The following is a 24,391-nucleotide window of genomic DNA, read 5'->3' as shown; positions in this document are numbered from 1 at the left end:
TACATTGGGATTCCTCCTACCTCCTTCGCCCCGCAGTGATCTCTCCAGCTGTATCCCCTTCTCCTCCAGCTTCCGGAACGTCACCTCAATCTCCTCCAGACGCCTCTGGATGGACTGGAATGCACCAGAGAAAGGTCACTTGGATACTTTGTCTTCCTTTCCTAGCAACTCTAACCTCCGGGGAAGGGTCAAATGATGGCCTCTCCAGCTGCTGGCAAGGGGGAACGGATGCCAAGGACCAATTCTCAGCAGCCAGGAACTAATAATAATGTCGCCCTTGTACGGCACCTTTAATCAACACACTATCATCGCCTAAGCTCAGCACCCTGGGAGGCAGGCGTTAACTTTCCCCGTCTGTAAACTGCGGCTAGCCAAGCTCAGGCCTCACCAGTGCTGAGTAAAGCAGGACAATTACCTCCCATGTCAAACTACGGCACTCATGTTAATATGCCTCAGCCTTTTTCACAGCAGCATCACATTGATGACTCTCACTCAATTTGTGAGCCACTATCACCCCCAGATCCTTTTCAGCAGTAATACCCCCTAGCCGGTTATTTCCCCATTGTGTAGCTGTGCCTTTGATTTTTCCTTCCCAAGTGAAGTACTTTGCACTTGTCTTTATTGAATTTCGTCTTGTTGATTTCAGACCATTTCTCCAATTTGTCAAGGCCGTTTTGAATTCTAATCCTGGCCTCCAAAGTGCTTGCAACCCCTCCCAGCGTGGTGTCATCTGCAAATTTTATAAGCATCCTCTCCAGTCCATTCTCTAAATCAATGCCCAAGAGAGTGAGTGAATAATGGTGGGGGGAGGAATGTTAGCGAGACACTTCAGGAGTTAACATAACGTGGTAAACGGATGATGCACAATTGCATACACAGTCAATGGGGATGGTGAGGGATTTGTCTTCCACTGAAACATCCAGCATTACTCACCGGGACTAGATCAATGGACCATTGGTCTGTTCTCATACAGCCATGTTTACGTTCCTAGCTCTAGCCACTGGTGTAGACAGGAACAGAAGACCAGACTGAGAAAATCCCTGGCAGTAGGATGGGCTGGTTTTGAGGAAGCTCTGAACTGGCCTATTGAGAGCTCTCCTAGCCCAGTGTCTGCAGTGATCTTGGAAATTCTCCCACCCCCGCCATTCCTTACTAGGACAGGCGGTGGGTAGAGGCCCCCCCAGCATCCGGGCATGGGCATTACCTGGGCTTTGCAGAACCTCTTCATCTCTTCTTCTTTGGCGCGGCGTGTCAGCGTTCTCTTCCAGGTGGGATATTTTTCCTTTTCGCCCAAACTTAGGAAACGCTGGAAGCACAGCACAAGAGCCAGGGTCAGAAGGGGCCATGCCTCCCATGGGGCTCAACAGAGCACTCACAAGGCCCTGAGAGACTCGGTCTGGCCTTGGCCTGGGGCTGATTGAATGAGCCACAATTATTCTTTAATGTTCTTGAAGCACCACCCACTGGCCAGCCCTTTAGTAACTAGCATGAGGCAGGGTTCTGCCCCAGGAAGCCTACAATCTAGTTAGACCAGGTGAAGTTTAGGGCAGAAGGAAAAGTGATCAAGGCAGGGGGGCGAGAGAGAGTCTGGGACCCACTTACTGCAAGTTAAACCTTGTGGTGTAGACAGGGCCCCTGTGCAAGTCCTCTTAGCCCCACAGTCACACCCACATAGCTACATTAGTATTAGTCTGTTGCATTAACACCTCTATGGACTTCAGACTCATCACACTCACGTTCTCTGTTAAGTACCCAAGGTCTTGGCTCTCCTCCTCTTTCTCCTCCTCTTCGTCATCACTGTCAGTCTCCTCTATGTCTGTGCAGAGAAGAGCAGTTGATTTAGGACTAGCCCCGGACAGGTCCTCTGGCAATCAGGGGTACAACTCACCTTCACAGCTGTAAATCGCTGGTGGACCCAGCTGCGAGATACCCAGAGCTCAGAGGAGAGAACTGTCTGGCAATGGGAACAGCACATTCGGTCTCATTTGGCCAGACTTCTCCATGGCTCATTCAGGGCCCGGGTCTGCTGGCTGGGGAGCCAGCTGGAACCAAGCGTGATGGTGGGTTTTGGGAGCTGGGCACCTGTCCACTACGAACTGGGGTGTGACCCACCCCCCTCGTCTCACACAGCAGCTCAGACAGTGGCAGCAGGGGAAGGAGCCTTCACAGTCCACTCTGGGGCCACCCAAATACTTGGGCCTCAGTTACAGCCGTGGGCAGTATTGTTGCAGGCACAGGGAGATCAGCCACCACCCCAGCAGCCTTCTGCCCTGTAAGTCACGGGGGCACCCACGGGTGCTCTGGAGGAGAAGGAGAAAGCATCTTGACATGGTGCTGGGGGAAAGGCGGGAGGGGAGTTCACAGCCTGGCTAGGTAACCGAGCACTCAGCTGCACCAGAGACTCAGAGACTGCAATTACCTTCGGCCTCCTCGCTGAATCCAGGCTCAACCCAGCAGACCTGCCCTCTCTCCAGAGTACCCTGGTCCTTCGCTGGGGCGGCGCTTCGGAACGGCTCTGAGCCTGCCCGGTGCTTCCCAGGACCCCCCTGGCTCTCTGTGTCGGAGTCCAGGCTGAGCGTGGACAGCTTGAGCTTTTCCAAGGGCGACAGCTGAATTTTCTTCCTCTTCCTGCTGTCTTCCCCCTCCTCCTCGGCCTGCCTGAAGTCGGGGGCTGCGGGCCCCTTTTCTGGAGGCCGAGGCTCTGGGCTGGGTTGCCGCAGCGCTGTGCCCGAGCGGCCGCGTTCATGGAGACTCTGTTCCTCCCGCTGAGGCCAGCCGTTGGCCCGATCTCCTAGGCCAGCGCCAGGCTCCTGAGGCTGGGCCCTGCCTGCCACAAGGGAGGAGATGGGCCTTCCCACGTTCTCCTCCAGCACAGTGCGGGGCTGAGCTGCAGGTTGCTGCATGTCTGCCGTGCCAGAGCCTCTGTCCTCTCTGGCTGGAACGGCGCCCTCCCCAGCTCCTCCAGCTCCCTCCCACGGCTCTGACGGCTGAGCCGCTGCCAGCTGTTTCGGGAAGGAGGACGGGCTCCCAGGCGGGCCCTGCCCATCAGAATCCACTCTGAGCTTCGCCGCCCCAGTGGCCAAGCCCAGGCTGCCGGCGTCGGAGGGAGAGCAGAATCGGGCACCCTGGGAGGGATCCTAGCAGGGGCCAAATGCAGAAGGTTAGAACTGCAGCTGGGAAGCAGCCACGGGGAACTGCATTTGCTAGCTGGTTACCGGATCAGCCCAGAGTCCATTTACTGCTTTGCTACTGGACAGGGCTAAATCTGCAGGGGCGGGCCCAGCCGGCCAGTGCTGGACACATCCCCACTTACCTCCTGTGGTGCGGCATGGCATGCGCTGTCCGTCACCTCCACGCTGTGGGGGCTGGAATAGTGCAGCATGCAGTAGAAGTGTCCTGGGGAGGGAAAACAGACAGCGTCATAGGAGGACTCGTGGGGATGCTGCCGACTCATACTCAGTCCCACGCTCTCATCACTATGGATCAGATTCCTCCGCTACCCTCCCTCGCCTTTACCACAGGTAGCAGCACCACTGATTTCAACAGGCCGACTTAGTGGGCAGAGACCATTGCCGTCCACAATGGCCAACAGCGTCTCATTGTTCCCTTGTACTCCCCCATCTGATGTCCCTTGTCTTATACTGAGCCCCTGCCCCAAGGAGCTTACAATCTGTCTCTCTGCTCTGTGTTTGTACAGCGCCTAGCACAACGGGGCATGACTGCTCCTGGGCACTACGGCCATGCAAATAAGTAATAATCAAAGCTGAGGGGTAAGGGTAGGGTAGGATCCAGATCTAGGGTTGCAGTAACAACCGCTTCCTGGAGCGGATCAGAATAAAAGAATTAAGGGAAATGGAGCAACCTCCTGCCTGTATTAGATTAACAGCAGAACCCGAGGGAAGGTGGCAAAAATGGGTTGAAATGGATTAAATATATAAATATTATACATCAGTCAAACGACTTTTCTAATCAGGATTCGTCTGCGTACTGCAGCTCCCCTCCTACACTGCATCAGCTCTGCTGTAGTCCTCTATCTTTATTACTGTCTCAATCCTTAGGGAAGAAAACAATGTGTCCTTTCAGCGATTCTGATTATCCCAAGAGTAACTACATTAAACACACAAAAGCAGCTTTTATAAGCCCTACAGCCAGCGGAAATGTTCCCATGTGGCTGGTTTTTAAACTATTGTCTACTGAAAACAGTTATTTTTAAGCAAACGTCCCTGTGCCATTGTTGGACAGGCAAATATCTCGCAGGGCTAAAAACCTGGGGAGGAAACTGACGAATGGTTTGTCTATGCAGCTTGAGTCCAATGCCAGGCTGCCCTATGGGCTTTACTCTGGGCTGCTAACCCGCGTGAGCAGCCAAGTTGGTGCATCTTCACTGATATTTTAGCCCAAATTAAAGCACACACCTTTTGTTTAATATAGACGTACCCTGAAACAAAAAGAAAACTGACACTGGCTGGTTTTCATTGGCCAGGCTGCAAGAAATGCCAAGAGGAAAGCAAACAGCAGGAATAGTGACGACAGGTAGACTGGATTTTACAGTTCTCTTCCTTTTAAAAGCCGGAAGTTCTCAGTAACGTGGGTGAAGATTAACGTTGGTTAATCACATGATTTTAAGTTGACGCTGTTCCTTTAAAGCAGGTTGTAAACTTAATGGAACCGAGAGACCGAAGTCCTGCATTTCTTACTGGTTGTTGCCCGGGGCTTTAACTCAGACCTTCCTCCCCACAGCTGGTCACTGCCAGTCAGGTGTATTTTTGCACTGATGCATTAGGGCAAGTGCCATACAGAATATCCTACATGGAACTGCTGGTGCTCTGCCATGACGAATACTGTAGTGAGTTCATAAAACTCGGCGAGTACTAGACCTATTCCCTGGAATTTTAAAGTAGGCAGCAAATTAGAGGGAAGAGGTATCGTTTCATTTAAAAACACCTTCCCTCCTCTGCCTCCCATGAATACAGCTCCACCTGTGGGGGTTGTGAGCATCCTTCATTGCTGCATCACAACAGTGTGGAGGATGGGGGCTGGTTCCTGGTCAGTGCGCGCGCACACACACACACACACACTCTCTTTCTCTCTCCCCCTTTCCATTTGAATGGGTGGGTGTTGAAAGAGCTGAAGGCAAACAGGGCATTAAATAACAATCTACAGTTTCTATGACCCTGCCCTTCACAAAAATAACCCTACATACATCCCAGCAGCCGGCTGGCACAGGGCACACAATGGGGAGAGGGTGGGAAATCCCGGTCAAGACACTGGCACAGACCCTTGTACAGAGCAGACAGGGCCTTGGTTTATGTGGCTGTCACGTACTCGGCCGCATGGAGCTCAGATGAGGAGCCTTTCCGTTGGGATAGGTGGACTCGGCTGACTCAAGGCTGGCAGGACCTGTTACGAGGCAGCTCTGGGAGCTGCCTGGCTGGATCATGAAGCCCAGACTGCCCCTGGCCTGAAGTTTCTCAGGGCTTGTCTCTGTACCCAGCCCCGTTCCTGGGACCCACCGTCATCCTCGTCGAAGACGAAGTCTCCTAGCCGCAGCGTGGTTCCACACTGATGACACTGGAAGCAGCCTCGGTGGAAGAAGTGCCCCTCGGCGCTGACCCGCTCCAGGATGTACACCCGCTTGCCACAGAAGTAACAGGCGTCGCTGCTCTCCGCGGGGGAGGTGAGCGAGCTCTGCGGAGGAAGCCAGATAGCAGCCTTGGGGCCAGGCCATCTACGCAGCTGCCCTGCACTACCCACGCGTAACCCTGATCGGCCCACCCGAGTGCCAGCCGCCCGCGAGGCCCTAACTGTGCTGGGCTCCCTGTTTGTGAGCTTGGACTCGGACTCCAGCCCCGGCTTGCCAGAGCCCTGAGGCGGGTTGTGATAGCTCCCGAGTGGGGATAGCAGAACCCGACCTAGGAACACAGGCCGGGGGATGAAAATGACTAGTCATTGATGGGGAGGAGCTTAGAGGGGTCCCTGCAAGCATTGCTTTGCACAGCCCCAGCCCCCCAACCCTACCTTACAGTCCCCCCGGGGCCTGGCACTAAGGGTCCATCAGCACTGGGGCAGGAGGTGTAAATTCCAGCTAGAGGAGCCGTACTCGGGCTAGCGCTAACACTAGAGCATAGCCCCGCTGGGCCAACAGGCTCCCTCCCCAGGTACGTTCCCCTCTGAGCCTCTCGGCACATCCTCAGGCGGCCAGCCCCTCCTGCTGGGTATACACCTGTACTCTATTTATAGCATGCGAGCTCGACCACAGCTGGAACGGGCACGTCTCCTCAAGCTGGAATTCACATCTTCAGTGTAGATGTCCCCTCACACACAGCAATGCTAGAGCCACTAGGCTCCGCTCCTCTAAATACTCCAGCCACCACCAGCCTGGCCTGGATTCAAACCGGCAGCACAGGGAGATGGCTCCTTGCCTCAATACCCACCCTGGGAGCTCTTTAAACTGAGCTGGGATTTCCCTCGCCAGCCCCCCGCCCCATCACAGCAAACGCGGGAGACGTCTGGCAGGCTGCCCAGCCACCACGGCTGGTGTGACAGGGAACGGTTCCCGGGAAGCAGAGACTAACCTGCCGCCTGCCCAGCGTGGAATCGGAAGAGTTGATCTCCGTGGGTTGAAGCTGCTCCTGGCGGTTAGTCCCCCAGCCAAGGTTAGCAATGAACAAGTCGCCTTCCACCCCTGATTCCAGCTATACAGCAACCCAATGGGGGAAATCGAAACACATGACTATGGCCAGCGAGCAGGCCAGCAGCTTCTGCGGTGACTGTTACAGGAGCCTGCTCCCTTACACGTGTGGCCTTGGGCCAGAAGGGGCTTTTGGCCTGCACATGCGTGTGTACGATCTGTCAGCCATGATCTGATCTGTCCAGACATTGCACACATGTTCCTTGCACAGCCACGGGCCTCAGAGCCTCACACTCACTCACACACTGCAACAGACGCCCATGTGCCCTTCTGGAATCTGGGGCAATTGCTCCAGAGAGGGCAAGGAGATTAACGGACGCAGATTTCAGTGCCTAGATGTCAGATCGCGGGCCGGTGCTTGGACATGGGGCCATGGCACCCCCATCACCCCCTCCACTCTCTCCATAATAAAACTCCCTCCAGCGCTGGTTCCCACCGCTCAAGGCAGCCAGAGAGGTCGCCGCTGAGCAACACAAAGCGTTCCCTTCCCTGGGACGCAGCCTGCTGCCCTCACAGTGTGACAAGGCCAGGGGCCCAGGTCTTCCATACAACATCCCCTGCGTCCTAGCTCCTAAACTGGCCCCGGCCACATATGCTTAAGAGAGCAGGAAAACTCACCCCTGCTTCTCTCCTCGTCCTCTTGGTCTCAGCATCCTTCTGGGCACTGTCCTGAAATCACAGACGGGGCTGCCTGAGTGAGACGCTGCAGCAGAAGGACGCTCCGGGTCTATGGTAGCGCCGCGTACGTTCCTCCGCTTCCCTCGCACCAGTAGGGTCCCCCAGTGCCCCCGGGGCAGCTCAGGGAGGGAACAGCGCCAGCTCACCAGAGCCAGCTGCAGGCATTCATGTTACCAGGGAGTGGGTTGGATCAGGGTGCCGGACACCTCGTCCGGGTCCTCGTGAGCACCTGGGCCATAGATAGGGCACAGCCCTGGCTCCCAGCGCCCGCTGCACAGCGCGAGACACTCAGAGCATTTACCTGGTTGCGCTTGCGAGTCAGACTCAGAGTCTTCTGGAGCTTGCTGAGGAACAGGACGGCGCCCCGGGTGCCAGGAGGAGCCAGCAGCTTCCTTGCTCTCTCCTCTGGTTCTGCAAGGGAGAGAAAAGGGGCTCATGACAGGATCTGGGCCCAGCCTGGCAGCTAGCACACGGATGCTGCGGAAAGGGCACGCTGGAGGTAACAGCCTGCCCGGGAGTTAATTCTGCAGGGTGCCGGGACGTGCCTGGCTGGCTAGCAGCCCACTCCAGCCACGAGAGAGACTTCCACCTCACAGGGCCTGGACTAGGTTCCCAGAGCGAGGCAGAAGGACCCCTCCACCCAGCCCCCAATGGCTCCTCCTTGTCTGCGTGGGGCAGGGTGCACAGCCTGCCCCACAGGTCACGTAAGGTGAGGGGAAACTCAAATCGAGATGGGGAAAACTAACTCCATGATTCCCACTGTCCATTTTAAACCAGAGAATCCCCTGCAAAGGGAACCGCTCAGCAGCCAACTCCAGAGTCCGGCCTGGCGTCCCTCAGTCGTTCCCCCCTGACTACCCTGATCATGGCTGGGGGAGAGCAGCCCCAGACATCCAGCCCTGCCCCTGAGGGTCCTCACCTGCAGAAGGCTTGAAGGCTTCATAGAACTGGCTCAGGTAGGTGATGAGTCCGAGCTGGTTGGGCTCGGCCCCGGCGGCCATTTCGGTGCTGGAGAGGACGGGCGGGATGCCTAGCTCCTGTTCGGCTATGTCCAAGGCCATCTGGTTGTTCTTGAGGGGACTGTGCTGGTCCAGGGAGTTGAAATCTCTAGGGACAGAAACAGGGCATCAGGCTGAGGGGCCGGGAAAGCCAGCACTGTCGCGTCAGACTCTGCTCAGGAGCAAAGGCACCCGGGGGCTAACCCGGCTTAGATTTCCCCCTCCTCGTCCGGTGAAGGAACAAACTAAGCACATGAGAGACAGGCAGCTGCATGCCTGCCCCATGCCCTCCACACTGACGACACAGGAAGCAGCCTCGGTGGAAGAAGCACCCCTCGGCACTGGGCAGCACACGGGGGATCATCCATTGGATCAAATGCTGCAACATTCAGCAAGGGTGGGGGAGCAAAGGTCAGGTTGGGGGGAACTAGATCCTTGGGGGTGCAGGGCGGGGTAGTAGGAGGTATCATCCAGTCGCCACGAAACACAGATCACACCCCCGCAAACCGGCACCAAGGAATTCCCAGCAGCAGCCACCCCGCCTGCACCGCCGGGATACACACACGTTCCCAGCCTGGGGCCAAGTTTTTTGTGGCAGCCCAGCCGGGGTCGTCCTCCCGTCCCCAAGCCATTGGGACAGGGTGGAGCCTTACAGGAGGTTGGGCCGGAAGCGGTGGATGAGGGCGCACAGGGCCAGGCCGCTTTTCCAGGAGTGTGTGAAATCTGTCACCGTGACGCCGCGGTAACCCTCCGTGTGGGTCTGGCACCAGCTCAGGAGCCCCTCATAGGCACTGCCGACATCTGGAGGAGAGAGAGCATAAGGCACGGGGCTGGATGCAGGCACCGGTCTGGGACTGCGGGGGAACAGCTGTAAAAGGGAGCAGCTAGGGGATCAGAGCTGGGAAACCTACAATCACCTCCATCGATGGCCTTGGGGTGCAGGGGGCAGGCCCGGCCTGGGCCTCTGGGCAGCCACATTTCTGCCCAGGTGGGTCGCTTCCTTGGGCTGCAGACCATGGGAGCAAGGGCATGCGGCTCGCGGAGAAGACGTGGAGACCGTGTCTCCTGTTAGCTGCTACTAAGGCGACAGCACCCCAGATGCAGCCTGCCAGCCCAGCCTAGGACAGGTTCCCATGACGACCTGCCAGCCATCGGGGAACATGTGGCTCCCAAGGCCACCTCCCAAAAACTGAGGGAAGAACTGCTCATATCCCTTCCAGGGAGGGAGCCACAATCCCCATGCCCGGCTCCCCACCCTTCTGCAGCACTCGGACACTCTGGCCCCTGAAGGCTCCTGGGACGCTGCTGGAGTGAGCGGAAGTGGGGCAGGAGGAAGGAGGGAGAGCCCTGGGGAGGAGAAGATGGGAGAGGATCTAAAAGAGGAGCCAGAGGGTGCACAAGGTCCCACCCTGAGGGCACCGAGCCCCACCGCTGCTCAGCCAAATGCATACTGCTTGGGTGTAAGCGGGCACATGGAGAAAGGGCACCGATAGGGGTGGAAAGCCAGAGAGAAAGGGGCTCTGACGGGAGCAAAGTCAGGCAGGCACCCAGCAACGATGCTGGGTGAGGGGGGAAGCTTCCACCAGCCGCTGCTTCTACAGGGTGAGGAGGGTGGCGCACGCACAGGGTGGAAGGCAGGGGGGATCCGTGCAGCTGGATGCCAAGAGGTGGGCCCCCAGACTTGCCTCTGCTGTTGCGACTATCTCTCTTCTTATGGTCGATCTCGATCTTCCCCACTACATACAGGTCACGGACCTGCAGAAAGAGACACCCTGAGAGCCAAAACCCCAGGAGAGGGAACACAAGGAGCGTGCGGCCCTATGACAGAGCACGCAGCCATGCCCTCTCTCCTTGAGACCAAGCTGGCTAGCGACCTGTGCAGCTCACCGCTGCATCGTGGATTTGCGGTTCATTCCTGTATTACCCTCTGGCTCTCAAGCTGTGCAGATATACACCCGTCCCTGGGGCCAAGGGCAGCAGCCAGGTGGAATCAGTATGGGCTGGGCAGTTACAATTTGGACTATCCCATCACTCCTATGAGAACAGGGCAGACACCTCGCTCCGTGCTCGGCTCCCAGGAATGCAAAGGCAGCGCCAAGCGGATGCAATTATCCCTTGGTGGAGGTAACAAACCAGGCAGGGAGAGAGAAATGGCTTTAGGAACAGGGGCTGGTGCTTGTGACACCCGCCACAGGGCAGGATCTCCACGTGGCCTGGACGAGTTACCTGGTTGGGCTTTATGGCTTGGAGGTTGATGTTGCGGTAGCGAGTGGTAGGGTCAATGCTGTACTGACTGGTGTTTTTGTTGGTGTTGTCGGGAGATGTTTGAGACAACTGCTGGTAGATGCTCTCCCTGTGCAGAGGAAATGAGCCGGGTTACACACGGCCGTTCCTCCACCGCTGATCTCAGAAGTGAAGAAGATAAAGAACCGAGGGTTCAGAAGAGGAAAATAGGGAGGAAAATAGAAAGGAGCATAAACTTTGGGAAGTCAAGTGTAAAGGCGTAATTAGGCAGGCCAGGAGAGGGTTTGAATAGCAAGTAGCTAAAGACACAAAAACCAACAGCAAATTTTTTAAGTACATCAGGAGCAAGAAGCCTGGCAAACAGTAAGTGGGGCCACTGGACGATCCAGGTGCTAAAGGAGCACTCGAGGAAGACAAGGCTGTTGTACACAAGTGAAATGAATTCTTTGCACCAGTCTTCACTGCAGAGGATGTGGGGGAGATTCCCACACCTGAGCCATTCCTTTTAGGAGACAAATCTGAAGAACTGTTGCAGATTAAGCAGGTTTTGGAATAAACTGATACATTAATCAGTAATAAATCAGCAGGACCAGTTGGGATTCACCCAAGACTTCTGAAGAAATTCAAATCTGATGGCAGAACGACTGCCTGTGGCATGTAACCTCTCGCTTAAATCAGTCTCTGCACCAGATGACTGGAGGATGGCTAATGTAACGCCAATTTTTTTAAAATGCTCCAGGGGCAATCCTGGCAATTACAGGCCAGTAAGCATAACTTCAGTACCAGGCAAATTGGTTGAAACTATAGTGAAGAACACAATTACCAGACACATAGATGAACTCGTTACAGAATCATAGAATCGTAAAACTAGAACAGACCTCGAGAGGGAATCTAGTCCAGTCCCCTGCATTCATGGCAGGACTAAGTATTATCTCGACCACCCCTGACAGTGTTTGTCTAAGCTGCTCTTAAAAATCCCCAATGACGGAGATTCCACAACCTCCCTAGGCAATTTATTCCAGCGCTTAACTACCCTGACAGTTAGGAAGTTTTTCCTAATGTCCAACCTAAATCGTCCTTGATGCAATTTAAACCCATTGCTTCTTGTCCTATCCTCAGAGGTTTATGAGAACAATTTACTCCTTCCTCCTTGTAACAAACTTTATGTACTTGAAGACTGTTATCATGTCCCCTGTCAGTCTTCTCTTCTTCACACTAAACAAACCTAATTTTTTTCAATCTTCCCTCATAGGTCATGTTTTCTAGACCTTTAATCATTTTTGTTTCTGTTCTCTGGACTTTCTCCAATCTGTCCACATCTTTCCTGAAATGTGGTGCCCAGTACTGGACACAATATTCCAGTTGAGGCCTAATCAGCGCGGAGTAGAGTGGAAGAATTACTTCTTGTGTCTTGCTTACAACACTCCTGATAATACATCCCAAAATGATGTTTGGTGAAGAGTGAAGACAGCTTTTGTAAAGGGAAATCATGATCACCAATCTATTAAAATTCTTTGAGGGGGTCAACAAACATGTGGACAAGGATGATCCAGTGGATATAGTATACTTGGACTTTCAGAAAGCCTTTGACAAGGTCCCTCACCAAAGGCTCTTAAACAAATTAAGCAGTCATGGGGTAAGAAAGAAGGTCCTCTTATGGACCAGTAACTGGTTAAAAGACAGAAAACAAAAGGTAGGAATAAATGGTCAGTTTTCACAATGGAGCAAAGTAAATAGCGATGTCCCGCAAGGATCTGTATTGGGACCAGTGCTGTTCAACATATTCATAAATGATCTGGAAAACGGGGTAAACACTGAGGTGGCAAAATTTGCAGATAGTACAAAATTACTCAAGCTAGTTAAGTCCAAAGCCGACTGTGAAGAGTTACAAAGGGATTTCACTAAACTGGGTGACTGGGCAACAAAATGGCAGATGAAATTCAATGTTGATAAATACAAAGTAATGCACAGTGGAAAACATAATCCCAACTATACACATAAAATGATGGGGTCTAAATTAGCTGTTACCCCTCAAGAAAGATCTTGGAGTCATTGTGGACAGTTCTCTGAAAACATCGGCTCAACGGGCAGCAGCAGTCAAAAAAGTGAACAGAATGTTAGGAGCCATAACAAAAGGGATAGATAATAAAACAGAAAATATCATAATGCCACTTTACAAATCAGCAGTACACCCACACCTGGAATACTGCGTGCAGTTCTGGTCACTCCATCGCAAAAAAGATATATTAGAATTGGAAAAGGTACAGAGAAGGGCAACAAAAATGATTAAGGGAACGGAACAGCTTCCATACGAGGAGAGATTAAAAAGACGGGGACTGTTCAGCTTAGAAAAGAGACACCTGGGGTTATGATAGAGGTCTATAAAATCATGAATGGTGTGAAGAGGAAAGTGTTGTTTACCCCTGCACATAACAGAAGAACTATGGTCTCCCGATGAAATTAATAGGCAGTGGGGTTAAAACAAATATAATGAAGTATTTCTTCACCCAACGCACAGTCAACCTGAGGGACTCGTTGCCCGGGGATGGTGTGAAGACCAAAAGTATGACTAGGCTCAAAACAGAATTAGATAAATTCATGGAGGATCGGTCCATCAATGGCTATTAGCTAAGATGGTCTGGGTGTCCCTACACCTGCAGCTCTCAGAAGCTGGGAGTGGACAACAGGGGATGGATCACTCAAAATTGCCCTGTTATGTTCATTCCCTCTGACGCACCTGGAACTGTCCACTGTGAGAAGACAGGATACTGGCTAGATGGACTATTGGTCTGACCCATTATGGCCGTCCTTAAGAGCTCAGAGTGCGAGTGATCTAGGCAGACACCACAGCTATAACAGCACAGCCTGCAATCAGGCGCTTCCTGGCAGTCACTAGTCTTGAGAAGGGCTGAATTAAGTGCTAAGCAAAGCTGCCAGCTTGACAGTGCAGACTCCCCCCACACCCACACCCTACTGTGCAGGGACCCCTTGAGGAGCCAGAAGGGAGCTCAGTCATTCCTTGCCCTCTCTGCTGAGACTGCCAGTTGTGCGTGTGATCGCTGGTTGTGCAACACAGACACCTGTCCACTAGGAACTAGAGTGAGACCCAAACTCAGTTCAGACAAGGCACCAGACAGCCACCGTTACTGCCCTGGGCCAGATTCCAGCGGGTGAATTAGAAGTGAAAGGCTCTGCACTGCCCTGAGCCAGCCAGTCCCCCGCATGCCCACAACATTGCCAAAGCAGCTCTGAGCCATGCCCTCGAGGAGGGGACGCCCTGCTGCGGTGAGCCATGGCAGCAAAGTCAGCTGGGGAGGCAGAGTCAGCCAGCAACTTGGCACCGCTGCCGATCCAAATAAGCCATGCACAGCTTGGTTCTGAGCAGAGCCCCTGGCAGCACCCATGCTACCTAGGCCTCTCCCTTGCAGGGGGCTGGAAACAGCTGGTGCACATGGATCTAAGGACGCCTCGTGTCCTGAGCACCTGAAGTGCTCCAAGTTCTCCAGAGCAGGGATTGTCTTTACATTTCGGAACAGAGGGGTTTTCAGACTGGATCAGATTAGGGGCCCATCTAGATTAGTATCCTGGCTCCAACAGTGGCCAGCACCTGCTGCTTCAGAGGAAGGTGCAAGAACCCTGCAGTTATGGGATTACGTGCCCCCAGGGGAAGTTTCCTCCTGACCCTCTATCATTAGAGGTTGGCTTGTGCCCTGATGCATGAGGGTTGATAGCTCTCAAGCAAACACACATGACTGAGAACAGCCCTCACCCCACCCCCATCCGCCTTTGCAGGAGTAGAGTCCTCACCTCTCAGCCAGAAGGTCCAGCGGGGCGGTTCCTGCCGCCCATCTTTTCACCATCCAAGCAGCATCAAAGGCGGCCAAAAAACCCCGCGCCACGCCAGTGCCCAGAGGCCAGAATGGCTACAAAACAAGAGACAGAGAGAGCGGAGGGGGTGGGAGCTGCACATGTGTTCAGTAACCCTAGGGGAGGATTTTCAGAGTCTTGGCTCAGGTCCCTGGCACACAACAGCTTCGAGTGCAATTGCACGCACAAAAAGCAACCTGCTCCTGAGGTCTGGAAGGTGGGTGCTGTGACTGGGAGCCACCCGGGCTGGTTCTCACCCAGTGCTCAGCACTCACACAGCTGCTGCTCCTGGGTAGCTGCCAGTGGAAGAAGTCAGAGCTGCATGTCAGCAGAGGGGAGCACTCATGTGGGGAGCTCCTGCTTCAAGCCTCTCCCCTCCTTATTCCCACCCCGGACCTCTGAAAAAACAGAGCCTGGGTGTCAGCTGGGAAGCTGAGCTCTCCCAGACAAAGGGCTGTTAGTGGAGGGTGTGCTCGGGACAGAGCCATGGGGCCCAGATCGAGGATGGGACCCCAGGCTATAGAATAAACAAAGGGGAGAGATTAGAGGAGAGTCAGCTCTCTCCCTGGTTGGCTGGAAGGACGACCCTCAGCCCACACACTCCAGAGACAGCATTCAGCCCAGAGACTCAAAGGAGCCTGGGGCCCTGGGCGGGGCACGGCTCAGAGAAGGAGACACAGGCACACAGCTCTGTGTGAAGCTGCCTAGTTAAATGAGGCCTGGACAATTTCCAAACCCTGGGCGGGCTCTGCCATGTGGCTCAGATGCAGCTTGCAGGGACCCCAGGCTCCAGCGTGCCCTTGATCCGAGTGGCTGGGCAACACAGAACCCTGCCCGGCACTGGGACCAATAAGTCTCAGCACTTCGGTGCCCACTGTCCAGTCATCTTTTGCACGTGGACAGTGCTTTTTGCTAGGGATCTCCCAGCCCCACACACGTTAACGAACCTGCTCAGCCCCACGGGGGTGGTCGTTATTCCAGTTCAACAGAGAGGGAAACCGAGGCACACAGGGGTGAATGTTCCATAGCGAGTCGGTGTCAGGAATGGAACCCAAAGTCCTGACGCTCAGCCCTTGCTCAAACTACTAGCCGGCTCCATGCTATATAAGGCTCCATTTTCACTACGAGTGAGGGGTGAGGGTCCCCTGTCCGTGTGCATGCACTCACGCTAGCGTGAGTATTAATCACAGCACAGCCACGATAGCGCAGGTAGCGGCAGCAGAGCACAGGCCAAGCATAAACCTGCGTGAAACCGGTGGCTACATACTGGGCCCGGATAAGCCGCGCCTCCCCTGCCGCTACCCCTGCTACCGCAGCTGCACTGCTTTTTATACTGGCTCTAGCTCGACGAAAGCTAGCACCAGTACGTGGACACGTGCAGGGAATCCCACCGCTAGCTTGTGTGTAGACATGGCCTATATCAGGAGCAGCTCTTGGGCTCCTGGCATGACACCAACACTGCCCCAATTGCTACAGCACGTGTTTAAAGATGCTGTCTTGGGTTAGGGGAAGAGTCGCCACAGCTGGGAAACACGGGCATTGCCCTGAGCGGGAGTGGGGAGTGTGGCCGATCAGTCTGCTGCCCGACGGGGAGAGTTAGGGTTTGCATAAAGTCTGCCCCTGGGCTGGCCACGCTGCCAAGGGGACACTCTCATGGAAGGCAACACCTCCAGCCTTGTAAGCTAAGGCTGCAAAGGGATCCCGGCCAGAGCCCATCCCCCCTGCCCCACACTTGTTCGTCTCTCATTAGTGGGACACTGACCTCCACCAGACAGTCTCCCACCAGCCCGATGAGCAGCCGGGCCCCGTGGCACTCGCGCACCAGGGCCGCGTTCTCCGAACGGTTCATGCAGGTGAAGTCAAACATGTCGACGTCCGGGCGGTTCCGGTGGTTCAGAGCGAACTCCAAGTCAGGCAGCTGATAGTTGGTGGAGAAGTTGGCGGCTTCCTTGGCATAGCTGAGGAGGGCTTCTTGATTGACGTTCTCAGCAGACAGCAGGCTCTCTATGTCGGCTTTGTCCTACGGGAATGGGGTTGGGGGTTTACTCAAAAGGGGATTCCTGGCACACGTGCCCGAAAGCGTATTTGTTTGTAAAGCAAAGGGATCACGTCACCACCTATCAAGATGCAGCCACCTCTGAGGTGGAACACGGCAGCTGAATAAGAGTGCACAGCAACAGGCACGGACAGAAAATATAAAATTAGAACGTATCCCACTGAAATCACAAGGAGCGATGTAGGTCAGCAGGATGTAACACCCGTGTAGAAATTTGCCAGGACACACCCACTCTGTCAAGGAACGCCATAGAGCTTTAGTGGTTGGCACCTTCGTTTTAGGTCTCATCTGAAAAATGGTCTTTCCGGCAGCACTCTGCTCCTAGCACCAGACTGGTGCATTGGCCCAGGGTACGTCTACACTGCAGCCTCCTAGTGTGACTGCAACTTGAGCTGCAGTAGTAGCCACGCCAGCTTTAATCCAGGTACTGGAGCCGTGAAGCCATAGCATACGAGCTGTCCAAACCCACCTGGAACTTCACACACTGAAGCAGCTCCGCCGGGCCGAGACCTGAGCAACCCGCATTAACGCTAGCTTGGGTACATCAGCTGGAGCGGTAGTCACACCCAGTGTTTTTGGGCTAGACGTACCCTAGAGAGAGAGAAGTGCCTCTCAGCGAATCCCCAACACCATTTCTGCGTTCTCTGGAAGCCTCCCAGCCAGGCACTGACCCCAGCCCTTGCAAGTGCTGCCAGGATGGTAGCACAATGCCCCACACCTCCACGTACATGTACCTTATGTTCCAATACGCTGGGCGCGTGCAACCCAAGCTGGTGCCCTGGTGAACTCAGCTGTTTGGTCCCATCTCTCCCGCCCTGTTATTACGACTAGAAGAAGGGAAGTTTCTGGAATTCAGATTCCCAGAGCTCAGTCCCCAACACGCTAACTCCCCACAGCCCTGCCCACGGCAGCCAGTCTCCTCCCCACACCCGCGCTGGGCCCCACGAGCCCCCTCACCTGTACAATGACCCCATTTTGGAGCAGGCTCTGTTTTTTGGCTGTCATGACAAAATAGTGGGTGTCGTCTTTGTAGTAGACAATGTTCTCCAAGTCGATACCTGGCACGGGGCAAAGGCATAAACAGAGGGTTGAGCTGGAGCTGGGCAGAGAGAGCTGGCGTGAGAATGCCGTCCGAGGACAGGCAGCTGCCCCACAACCTGCTCCATCCACAGACAGACAGGCACGGAGGGCCAGAAGGAACACAGCAACCACCATCCCAGATGAGGCTAGGGAGGCCCTACTCTATGGGGTAGGGGTCTCCGACAATGGCCAGTACCAGCTACTTCACTGAAGAAGATAAAACCCCCACAATGGACACATGCCATAGAGAAGTTTCTTCCTGACCCCAGGCTGTTAGTAGTTAGCGTGTGCCCTGATGCATGAGAGTTTATATCTGTTTTAGATGTACACAAGAATATAAATATCCAAATGTAACATCACTTTTGATGCTCTTACTGTGCATATCACAAAAATGTGCAGCTGGAAGGGACCTCAAGAAGTCATCTAATCCATCCCCCATATAAACTTCTGGCCCAGTCCAGCCTCCATATAAATCTCTGGTCTCAGTGCTACCTAGTGGCAGTGAGTCCCACAGGCGAATGAAGCATCACATGAAAGAGAACTTCTTTTTCTCAGTTTTAAGTAGGTTAGTTTTTAATTTCACTGAGGGTCCCTTGCTCTTGTGGTATGATACAGGGTCAACAGAGGTGCCCCATTAATGTCCGCTCTGCAGTTGGCTAGGTTATATACTGTATTTTCCCCTCTGGTAGCCTTCTGTCTTCCCAGCTCATAGCAAATGGCCCCAATTACCTGAAGCCTCTGGGGGAGGGAGGGACCGTCTCTTTGCTCTGTGTTTGTACAGCGCCTGGCACTGTGGGGGGGCTGGGCCATCATTGGGGCTCCCATGTGCTACCACAAATCAAATAAACAACATCAGCAGCCCCTGATCTCAGTGCTGGAGTCCCTTTCTTTGAGTACACCCTCTGCTGAGGAGGGACCCCCGCTGCCTGTTGAATGCCCCCCCTGGCCCCGTCGCACAGCAGGGGGTGGGTTGATACAGCCCTGGAGAACTGGGGATGCCAGGGGAAGGGGTTAGCTGATGGGGGAAGGCCCTGCTGACCCGTTTTGTTGTAGAGGTTCTGGAAGAACTGCTGGTTGTAGATGCGGGCCACACCGCTAATCTCGGCCACCTCCACCTCGGCCCGGCTGTGGTGGTTGACGAAGTTGGTGGTGATGCCGATCGCCAGCTTCCCACGCGTCTCCTTCCGCTTGAACCCTGGGGACAGACACACAGACACCGCGCCCATCAGGCCTGCCGGGGCCCTTCCTAGCCCACAGGAAAGGGGGCATTGGCAGCGCAGGGAAAAGCCTTTGGGGGGTGGAGGCAAAGAAGAGGGGTGCAGGCCGAATCAGGCTGGCGAGGGCCAAGGGTGCAGGGGTGCAGCGTCCTTGTCTGCTATTCAGCAGCTCCAAGAACTACACTGCCCGACATTCAGGCGCTTTGTCTGCAGCAAGTACCAAGGCGCCAGTGGTGGTAAGAGCGGGGTTTGAGAAGGATCCGGACCAAGCCCCAGCTCTGAACCCCCCAACCTCTGTGTGCCAACACCAAGCTGGCAGTGCGCAGCCAGAGGGCAGGACCATGTACTGATTACTGAGCAGTGAGGGGAATTGCTCCCTGCCCCCAGGTGCTCCCGGCCCAGCACAGACTCTGGGGAGAGAGGGAAGCACCATTAGGGGCCTGGGGGGACAGTGGCCCAGGAAGGGAGAACCCCGCTGTTTGGTTATCTCAGGGAGGAGGCGGGACTGGAGGCTGGGCGGTTCTGGGCCGTAGGGGCCCCCGCGCAAGCACTGGGAACGCCCCGCTGCATGACGCTATGTGCATTTTAAGGCAGCAGCTGGCCAGCCCTGCGGCTACGGCCCTGTAGATGTTCGGGCAAGCCTCAGCGGGTGGCGTGATCAGCGCCGGCTATCAGGAGCTGAGATGTCTCAAGGCCTCTTCTCCCACTCCCCCATCTCCCTCACCCAGACCCTTCACAGTACAAGCCGTGGCGCCGAGCTGCCTAGCTCATGCACATGCCCTGCTCCAGAGAACACTGCATTCCCCCCTCAGGCTGGGACTCCATATCCTGCTGACAGACTCCAGCCCCACTGGGTGGGGACCCACGAGAACTGAGCAGAGAGAGAACGACCCCCATCCGCTCCCACGCAGGCCCTTCAGCCTCTCTCTTCGCTCCCCTCACCCGCGACAAGAGACTCGATCAGGGTCCCGGGACCCATCGGCCCAGCTGACGCGACCAGAAGCACCATTGCCTCCCCTTAGCCAGGCCATCCTGAGAAGGGTGGAGAGGACTGGCCCCTCCTAGGCCAGTGCTGCTAGCCAGCCAACGAGCCCTGTAGAGACTGTACGTGCCCCCGTGGTAGAGGAGAAGGAACATCAAGCTACAGAGGAGATGGAGCGCGCCCAGCCGCTCTAGCCAGGCTAAGCTCAGCAGCCTCGTGCACCCTCCCATCCCAGGCTGGGAGGGGAGGGGGACACCCGAGCTGTAGCTGACGAGTGAGCCCTCACCTTCAGGCACAAATTTGCCTCCTCCGGCTGAGATGAGGACGTCAAATTCATACTGCCCCACAGGAGAGGAGCTGGGCTGGAGCGCAGCCTTCCAGCCCCCACCTGCAGAGAAAGACAACGGAGAAGGGGGTGTCGGAGGGGGCCTGATCGACACCCCAATATGAAAACTCCCCCGTCCCCCTGTCAGGAACGTTTATACATAAAGGGGGTGGTGTGGTCTAGTGGTTTGAGCTCGTGGCTGGGCGTCAGGAGTTCTGGATTCTAATCCTAGCTCTACCAATAACTCACTGCATGACTTTGGGTGAGTCATTCTCCTGCTCCATGCCTCAGTTTCCCCATCTGAACAATGGGGATAATGGTACTAGCCCCACCCGCTGGAGAGGGGAGGAGTTTGTGAAGCTGGATTAGCATTTGTGGAGGCACCGGTATTGTTATTTAAAATAAAACAAAAACCTCAGGGGCAGACCAGACTGAGGGGAAACCGACCCACAGCTCAAAACCACGTCACGAGTGTTAGTCCTCTGCAGAGATTTCAGTCTTGGTCAGCAGCAGTTAGCAGGAAAAGGGGATGAATCACCCAACCCCTCCTCAACCTATCTGAGGGCAGATCTCCCTGTCCTCCAGGGAACAGGCTAGCCCTAGGCGGGGGTGCCAGCACTGTCGGCACGGGACAGACTGGATTTCAGCCAGTGACGGCTGGAATGAGTCCGGGCCACAAGGCTCCAGCTTCCCTACCCCGTCCGCTCCCCTTCGCTGCAGGGGGGATGAGCCCCTTAAACTGCACGTTGACGTGAATTTCAACCCCCAGGAGCAAGGCGACCTTCAGGAGGATCAGCTGCAACTGACGGATACCTGGAGAGAGACGGACAGAGTGACGGAGCAGAAATCAACGCTCCCCGGAGATCAGTCGCAGACAAAGCCCATTTGAGTCCATCCCCTACCCAGCATCCCTGCCTTGTGGGTCACAGACTCTGACCGCTCCCTGCTATCTGACCCGAGGCAGCTCCCTAGCTACTTGCCTGCCAGCTACAGACTTGGAGTCTGGACCTCTCCGCGCCATGGGATCCAGGCTGCTTTAGCAGGGAGGGCAACTGGTACTGCAGAATCCCCTGGAGCGGCGCAGGGGTGGGGGGACCCCTCCGATGTGCAGACCCAGCTTGAAGAGCATGGGAGATTGCGCTCGGCCCCAAAAGGCAGGTGCCATCTGTGTTTATTGTGCAGGCTGGGGGCAAAGCTGCCCTTGGTGTGAAATGGAGTGTGGATGGGGCTCCCTTCGGGACAGCAGGGCCCCAGACCCCAGCTCACCCAGCCACAACCACAGGGTACTTTGGCCATTGCACCAGCCTCCCCCACAACCCCAGCCTCAGTGCCCCATGCATTGTCCCCCCACCCCTCACCTGCCCAGCCTCAGTGGCCACTGCCACAATCCCCACAAGCTGCAACATGCCTCCGGCCCAACCCTGTCCAGCCCCACACACAACCAACCCCCGCCATAGCACGCCAGGCACTGTCCTGTCACCCAACCCCCCCCAGCCACATTTTGTTCCGACTCCAGAGCTGTGCCCTCCCTGCTTCCCCAGCCCCACTCACTGATGTGGTCCAAGGCCCCGGTGCAGAAGCGCCCGTAGAACTTCTTGGCGCCCAGGCCCCGCAGGTCGTGGATGGTGAAAGGCCAGAGGTGCAGCACGTTGTTGCGGGAGAAGGAGTCTCTCTTCTCCACCAGCACGACGCGGGCTCCCAGGAAGGCCAGCTCGATGGCGGTGCGGAGCCCGCAGGGACCTGCCCCAATGATCAGGCACTGGAAGGAGCAGTGACAGAGCTGGGGCAGAACACAGGAGGCTCCCCACCCACCAGATACCCCAGAGCTGATCTCTTGGGACGGGCATGTCTGTCTGCTGGGGGGCAGAAGGGCCTGACTAGCTGAGGGAGGGGAGACTAGGCCTGGCTGGGATCTCAAGACCTGGCCGGGCTGAGAACTGGGGTGAGGCGAGCGTATTGCAGACAGGAGGGAGCAGGGGGTCTACACCGCAGCAGCCAGGTGACTCCGGCCAAGTTGACGGGAGTCAGGAAATCACTCCAACCTCCTTTGACACAGGGCACGAGTCACACCACTGGGAGGGGAGCGCACGCAAGCCCCAGGCCAGAAAGGCCTCCAGCTCTGGTCTCCCCTCGTCCCACAGCGGATCCGACTCCCCTGCATTTTCAGTGGGCCAGAATCAGGGTGATCTGCTGAAAACTCAAGCCTTGTCTGCACGGGGGATTTGTCCTGGTTACAGCCCTCCCACTGGGGATGAGCAAAGCCTCTAGCGGCCATGATTTGCACCTGTGCAGCTAGCCCCGGATTCGAGCAGGGGTGAGCTGTCCCCAGCACAAGCAGCCGCTTGGTGTGTCAGTCCTGTGGGTTTGCACCAGTGCAGCTATGCTGGGTGGTGTTCAATGAACACTCAGGCCTTGGCTACACTGGTGCTGTACAGCACTGCAACTTGCTGCGCTCAGGGGTGTGAAAACGCCCCCCCCCCCCCCGAGCGCAGCGAGTGCAGCGCTGTAAAGCACCAGTGTAATCAGCGCCTGTAGCGCTGCACGCTCGCTCACAGCACTGCCAGCTATTCCCCTCGGAGAGGTGGGGTACTTGCAGCGCTGCGAGAGCTCTTGAAGCGCTGGCGGCGCAACTACACTCACGCTTCACAGCACTGCCGCAGCAGCTCTGTGAATCCCCAAGTGTAGCCAAGGCCTCAGTGCCCGAGATGCTCGCGGAAGGTCTCTCTGCCTGAGAAGCTCAGCCCTTAAAGGCACAGCCCTGCCAGTACCACATACTGATGGCTGAATTCCTCAGCGTAGACAAGGACGCCACACTTTCCTTCAGCTGGGAATTCAGCGAGCTGAACCATTGCACGTTTTAAAACAATGTGTTTTAGTCTTGGTCTCAGTTGTTCTCATCCAAGGACAGATAATGGGGGATCTAATCTCTCTCCCAAGCGAGTTAGAGTGAACAGCACTGCCCCCGACTCTCTCCCAGCACTGACACTGCCTGCAAGGAAGCCATTAACTCCCTGTTCTCCACAAGGGACACAGGCAGACAGCTCAAGTGACCGGCACGTGCGAGTTCCTGGCTCCTAGCCCCCCTACCCCTCCTGCATACCCTGGGGTCTCTCGGACAGAGCAGACATGCAGTACATTCCCCGGCCTGGCCAGCATGAAGGTTTTGGGAACACTTCCACCTGGAACACTAGTGGAGACAGGGCCCAGGTAGGAGATTTCCCGAAACATACTAGCACAGGCAGAGCTCACCAGGAAGCCGCACCACGCCTGCCCTTCCGGCAAGGGGCTCAATTTGCATCACAGGTGGGGTTGTTGAACTGCCAAGACCTGTTTATTCACAGTGTCAACACCACAAGCCACTGCACATCCTATCAGGAGCTACACAAGACACTCAGATACCCTCTCTGATCCACTCAGCCCTGCCTGGAGAGGACAAACCATTCACCCCTGAAGAGAGCGTAGTCATCAGCTAGCTCTGGGCTCACCCCGCTCCTGCAATGCACCCCAACCCACTCCCAGCTCTGACCTGAAAGGCCTCAGTGCAATGAACCACAGCTGCCTACAGACAAACACCACCGTTGACAGTGAGGATTCGAACCCACAACTCCTCTTACTGGAAGCACAAGCCCCCACCACTTGAGGTAAAAGAGCAGCTCCATTAGCTATAACTTAGTAGTAGGTTGTTACAGTTACTTGGACCAGCCACTAGGAGGAGGCAAATCACACAGTTAGCCTGTGTAATACCTTCCCCTTGCTCTCAGCATGGGCCCTTCCCTGGTTATACCAGCCATGCCCTCCCTTCTTACCTTGGTGTTGGCACATGCCTTTCCCTGGTCATAGTCTTTGTGTCCAGCCTTCTTATCCAGCTTGCCCCACAGGGCCTTGGCACTCCAGTAGTTAAGGCAGGACTTGAGCTTATGGTAGAACTGCAGCTGGCCCTTGTGCTCCAGAGCCAGCTGCCTGCATAAGGCCTGGAAGCTGCCCAGCACCTCCTCGCAGTGGTTGGCACGGAGGAAGGTTTCGAAAAGGGAGTGAGCCGGGTTACCCTGCTCCCCATCCTGAGGGTTCATCCTGCCGCTCGGGGTCAAGAAGGGAGTCTGGAAAAGAGGGAGCGAACCACAGACTGAGCGAGGGAGGCACTGCAGAGGAGCCACCTCTCAAACAATCCCCATTTCACGGACGTTACCCCAAGGCATGACACAGGGCAAAGGAAACCAGGACCACGGGATCGCTGTAGCAGATTGGACCACGTA

General features: G+C 55.6%; 1 protein-coding gene across 1 annotated transcript in view; it reads right to left on the bottom strand.

Annotated features, from left to right (window-relative positions):
• MICAL1 (microtubule associated monooxygenase, calponin and LIM domain containing 1) overlaps positions 1 to 24,391 on the bottom strand; it is a 42,424-nt gene that overhangs the window by 3,868 nt on the left and 14,165 nt on the right. The window contains exons 2-22 of the mRNA XM_054028401.1: positions 23,945 to 24,235; positions 21,690 to 21,897; positions 20,835 to 20,951; positions 20,100 to 20,201; positions 18,654 to 18,809; positions 17,492 to 17,592; positions 16,241 to 16,498; positions 14,419 to 14,534; positions 10,594 to 10,720; positions 10,053 to 10,122; positions 9,021 to 9,168; positions 8,289 to 8,476; positions 7,671 to 7,780; positions 7,310 to 7,360; positions 6,576 to 6,695; positions 5,514 to 5,688; positions 3,314 to 3,396; positions 2,420 to 3,137; positions 1,737 to 1,816; positions 1,205 to 1,306; positions 21 to 114 (exon numbers count right to left, since the gene is read on the bottom strand). Coding sequence (XP_053884376.1) covers positions 21 to 114; positions 1,205 to 1,306; positions 1,737 to 1,816; positions 2,420 to 3,137; positions 3,314 to 3,396; positions 5,514 to 5,688; positions 6,576 to 6,695; positions 7,310 to 7,360; positions 7,671 to 7,780; positions 8,289 to 8,476; positions 9,021 to 9,168; positions 10,053 to 10,122; positions 10,594 to 10,720; positions 14,419 to 14,534; positions 16,241 to 16,498; positions 17,492 to 17,592; positions 18,654 to 18,809; positions 20,100 to 20,201; positions 20,835 to 20,951; positions 21,690 to 21,897; positions 23,945 to 24,208 — 3,388 coding nt within the window. The 5' untranslated portion in view covers positions 24,209 to 24,235. The remainder of the gene's footprint in view (positions 1 to 20; positions 115 to 1,204; positions 1,307 to 1,736; positions 1,817 to 2,419; positions 3,138 to 3,313; positions 3,397 to 5,513; positions 5,689 to 6,575; positions 6,696 to 7,309; positions 7,361 to 7,670; positions 7,781 to 8,288; positions 8,477 to 9,020; positions 9,169 to 10,052; positions 10,123 to 10,593; positions 10,721 to 14,418; positions 14,535 to 16,240; positions 16,499 to 17,491; positions 17,593 to 18,653; positions 18,810 to 20,099; positions 20,202 to 20,834; positions 20,952 to 21,689; positions 21,898 to 23,944; positions 24,236 to 24,391) is intronic.

The sequence above is a fragment of the Malaclemys terrapin genome, chromosome 4, assembly GCF_027887155.1.
Source record: "Malaclemys terrapin pileata isolate rMalTer1 chromosome 4, rMalTer1.hap1, whole genome shotgun sequence".
NCBI classification, from domain to species: domain Eukaryota; kingdom Metazoa; phylum Chordata; order Testudines; family Emydidae; genus Malaclemys; species Malaclemys terrapin.
Note: the sequence above shows the minus strand (reverse complement) of the source record. Positions and strands in the feature narration are given on the sequence as shown.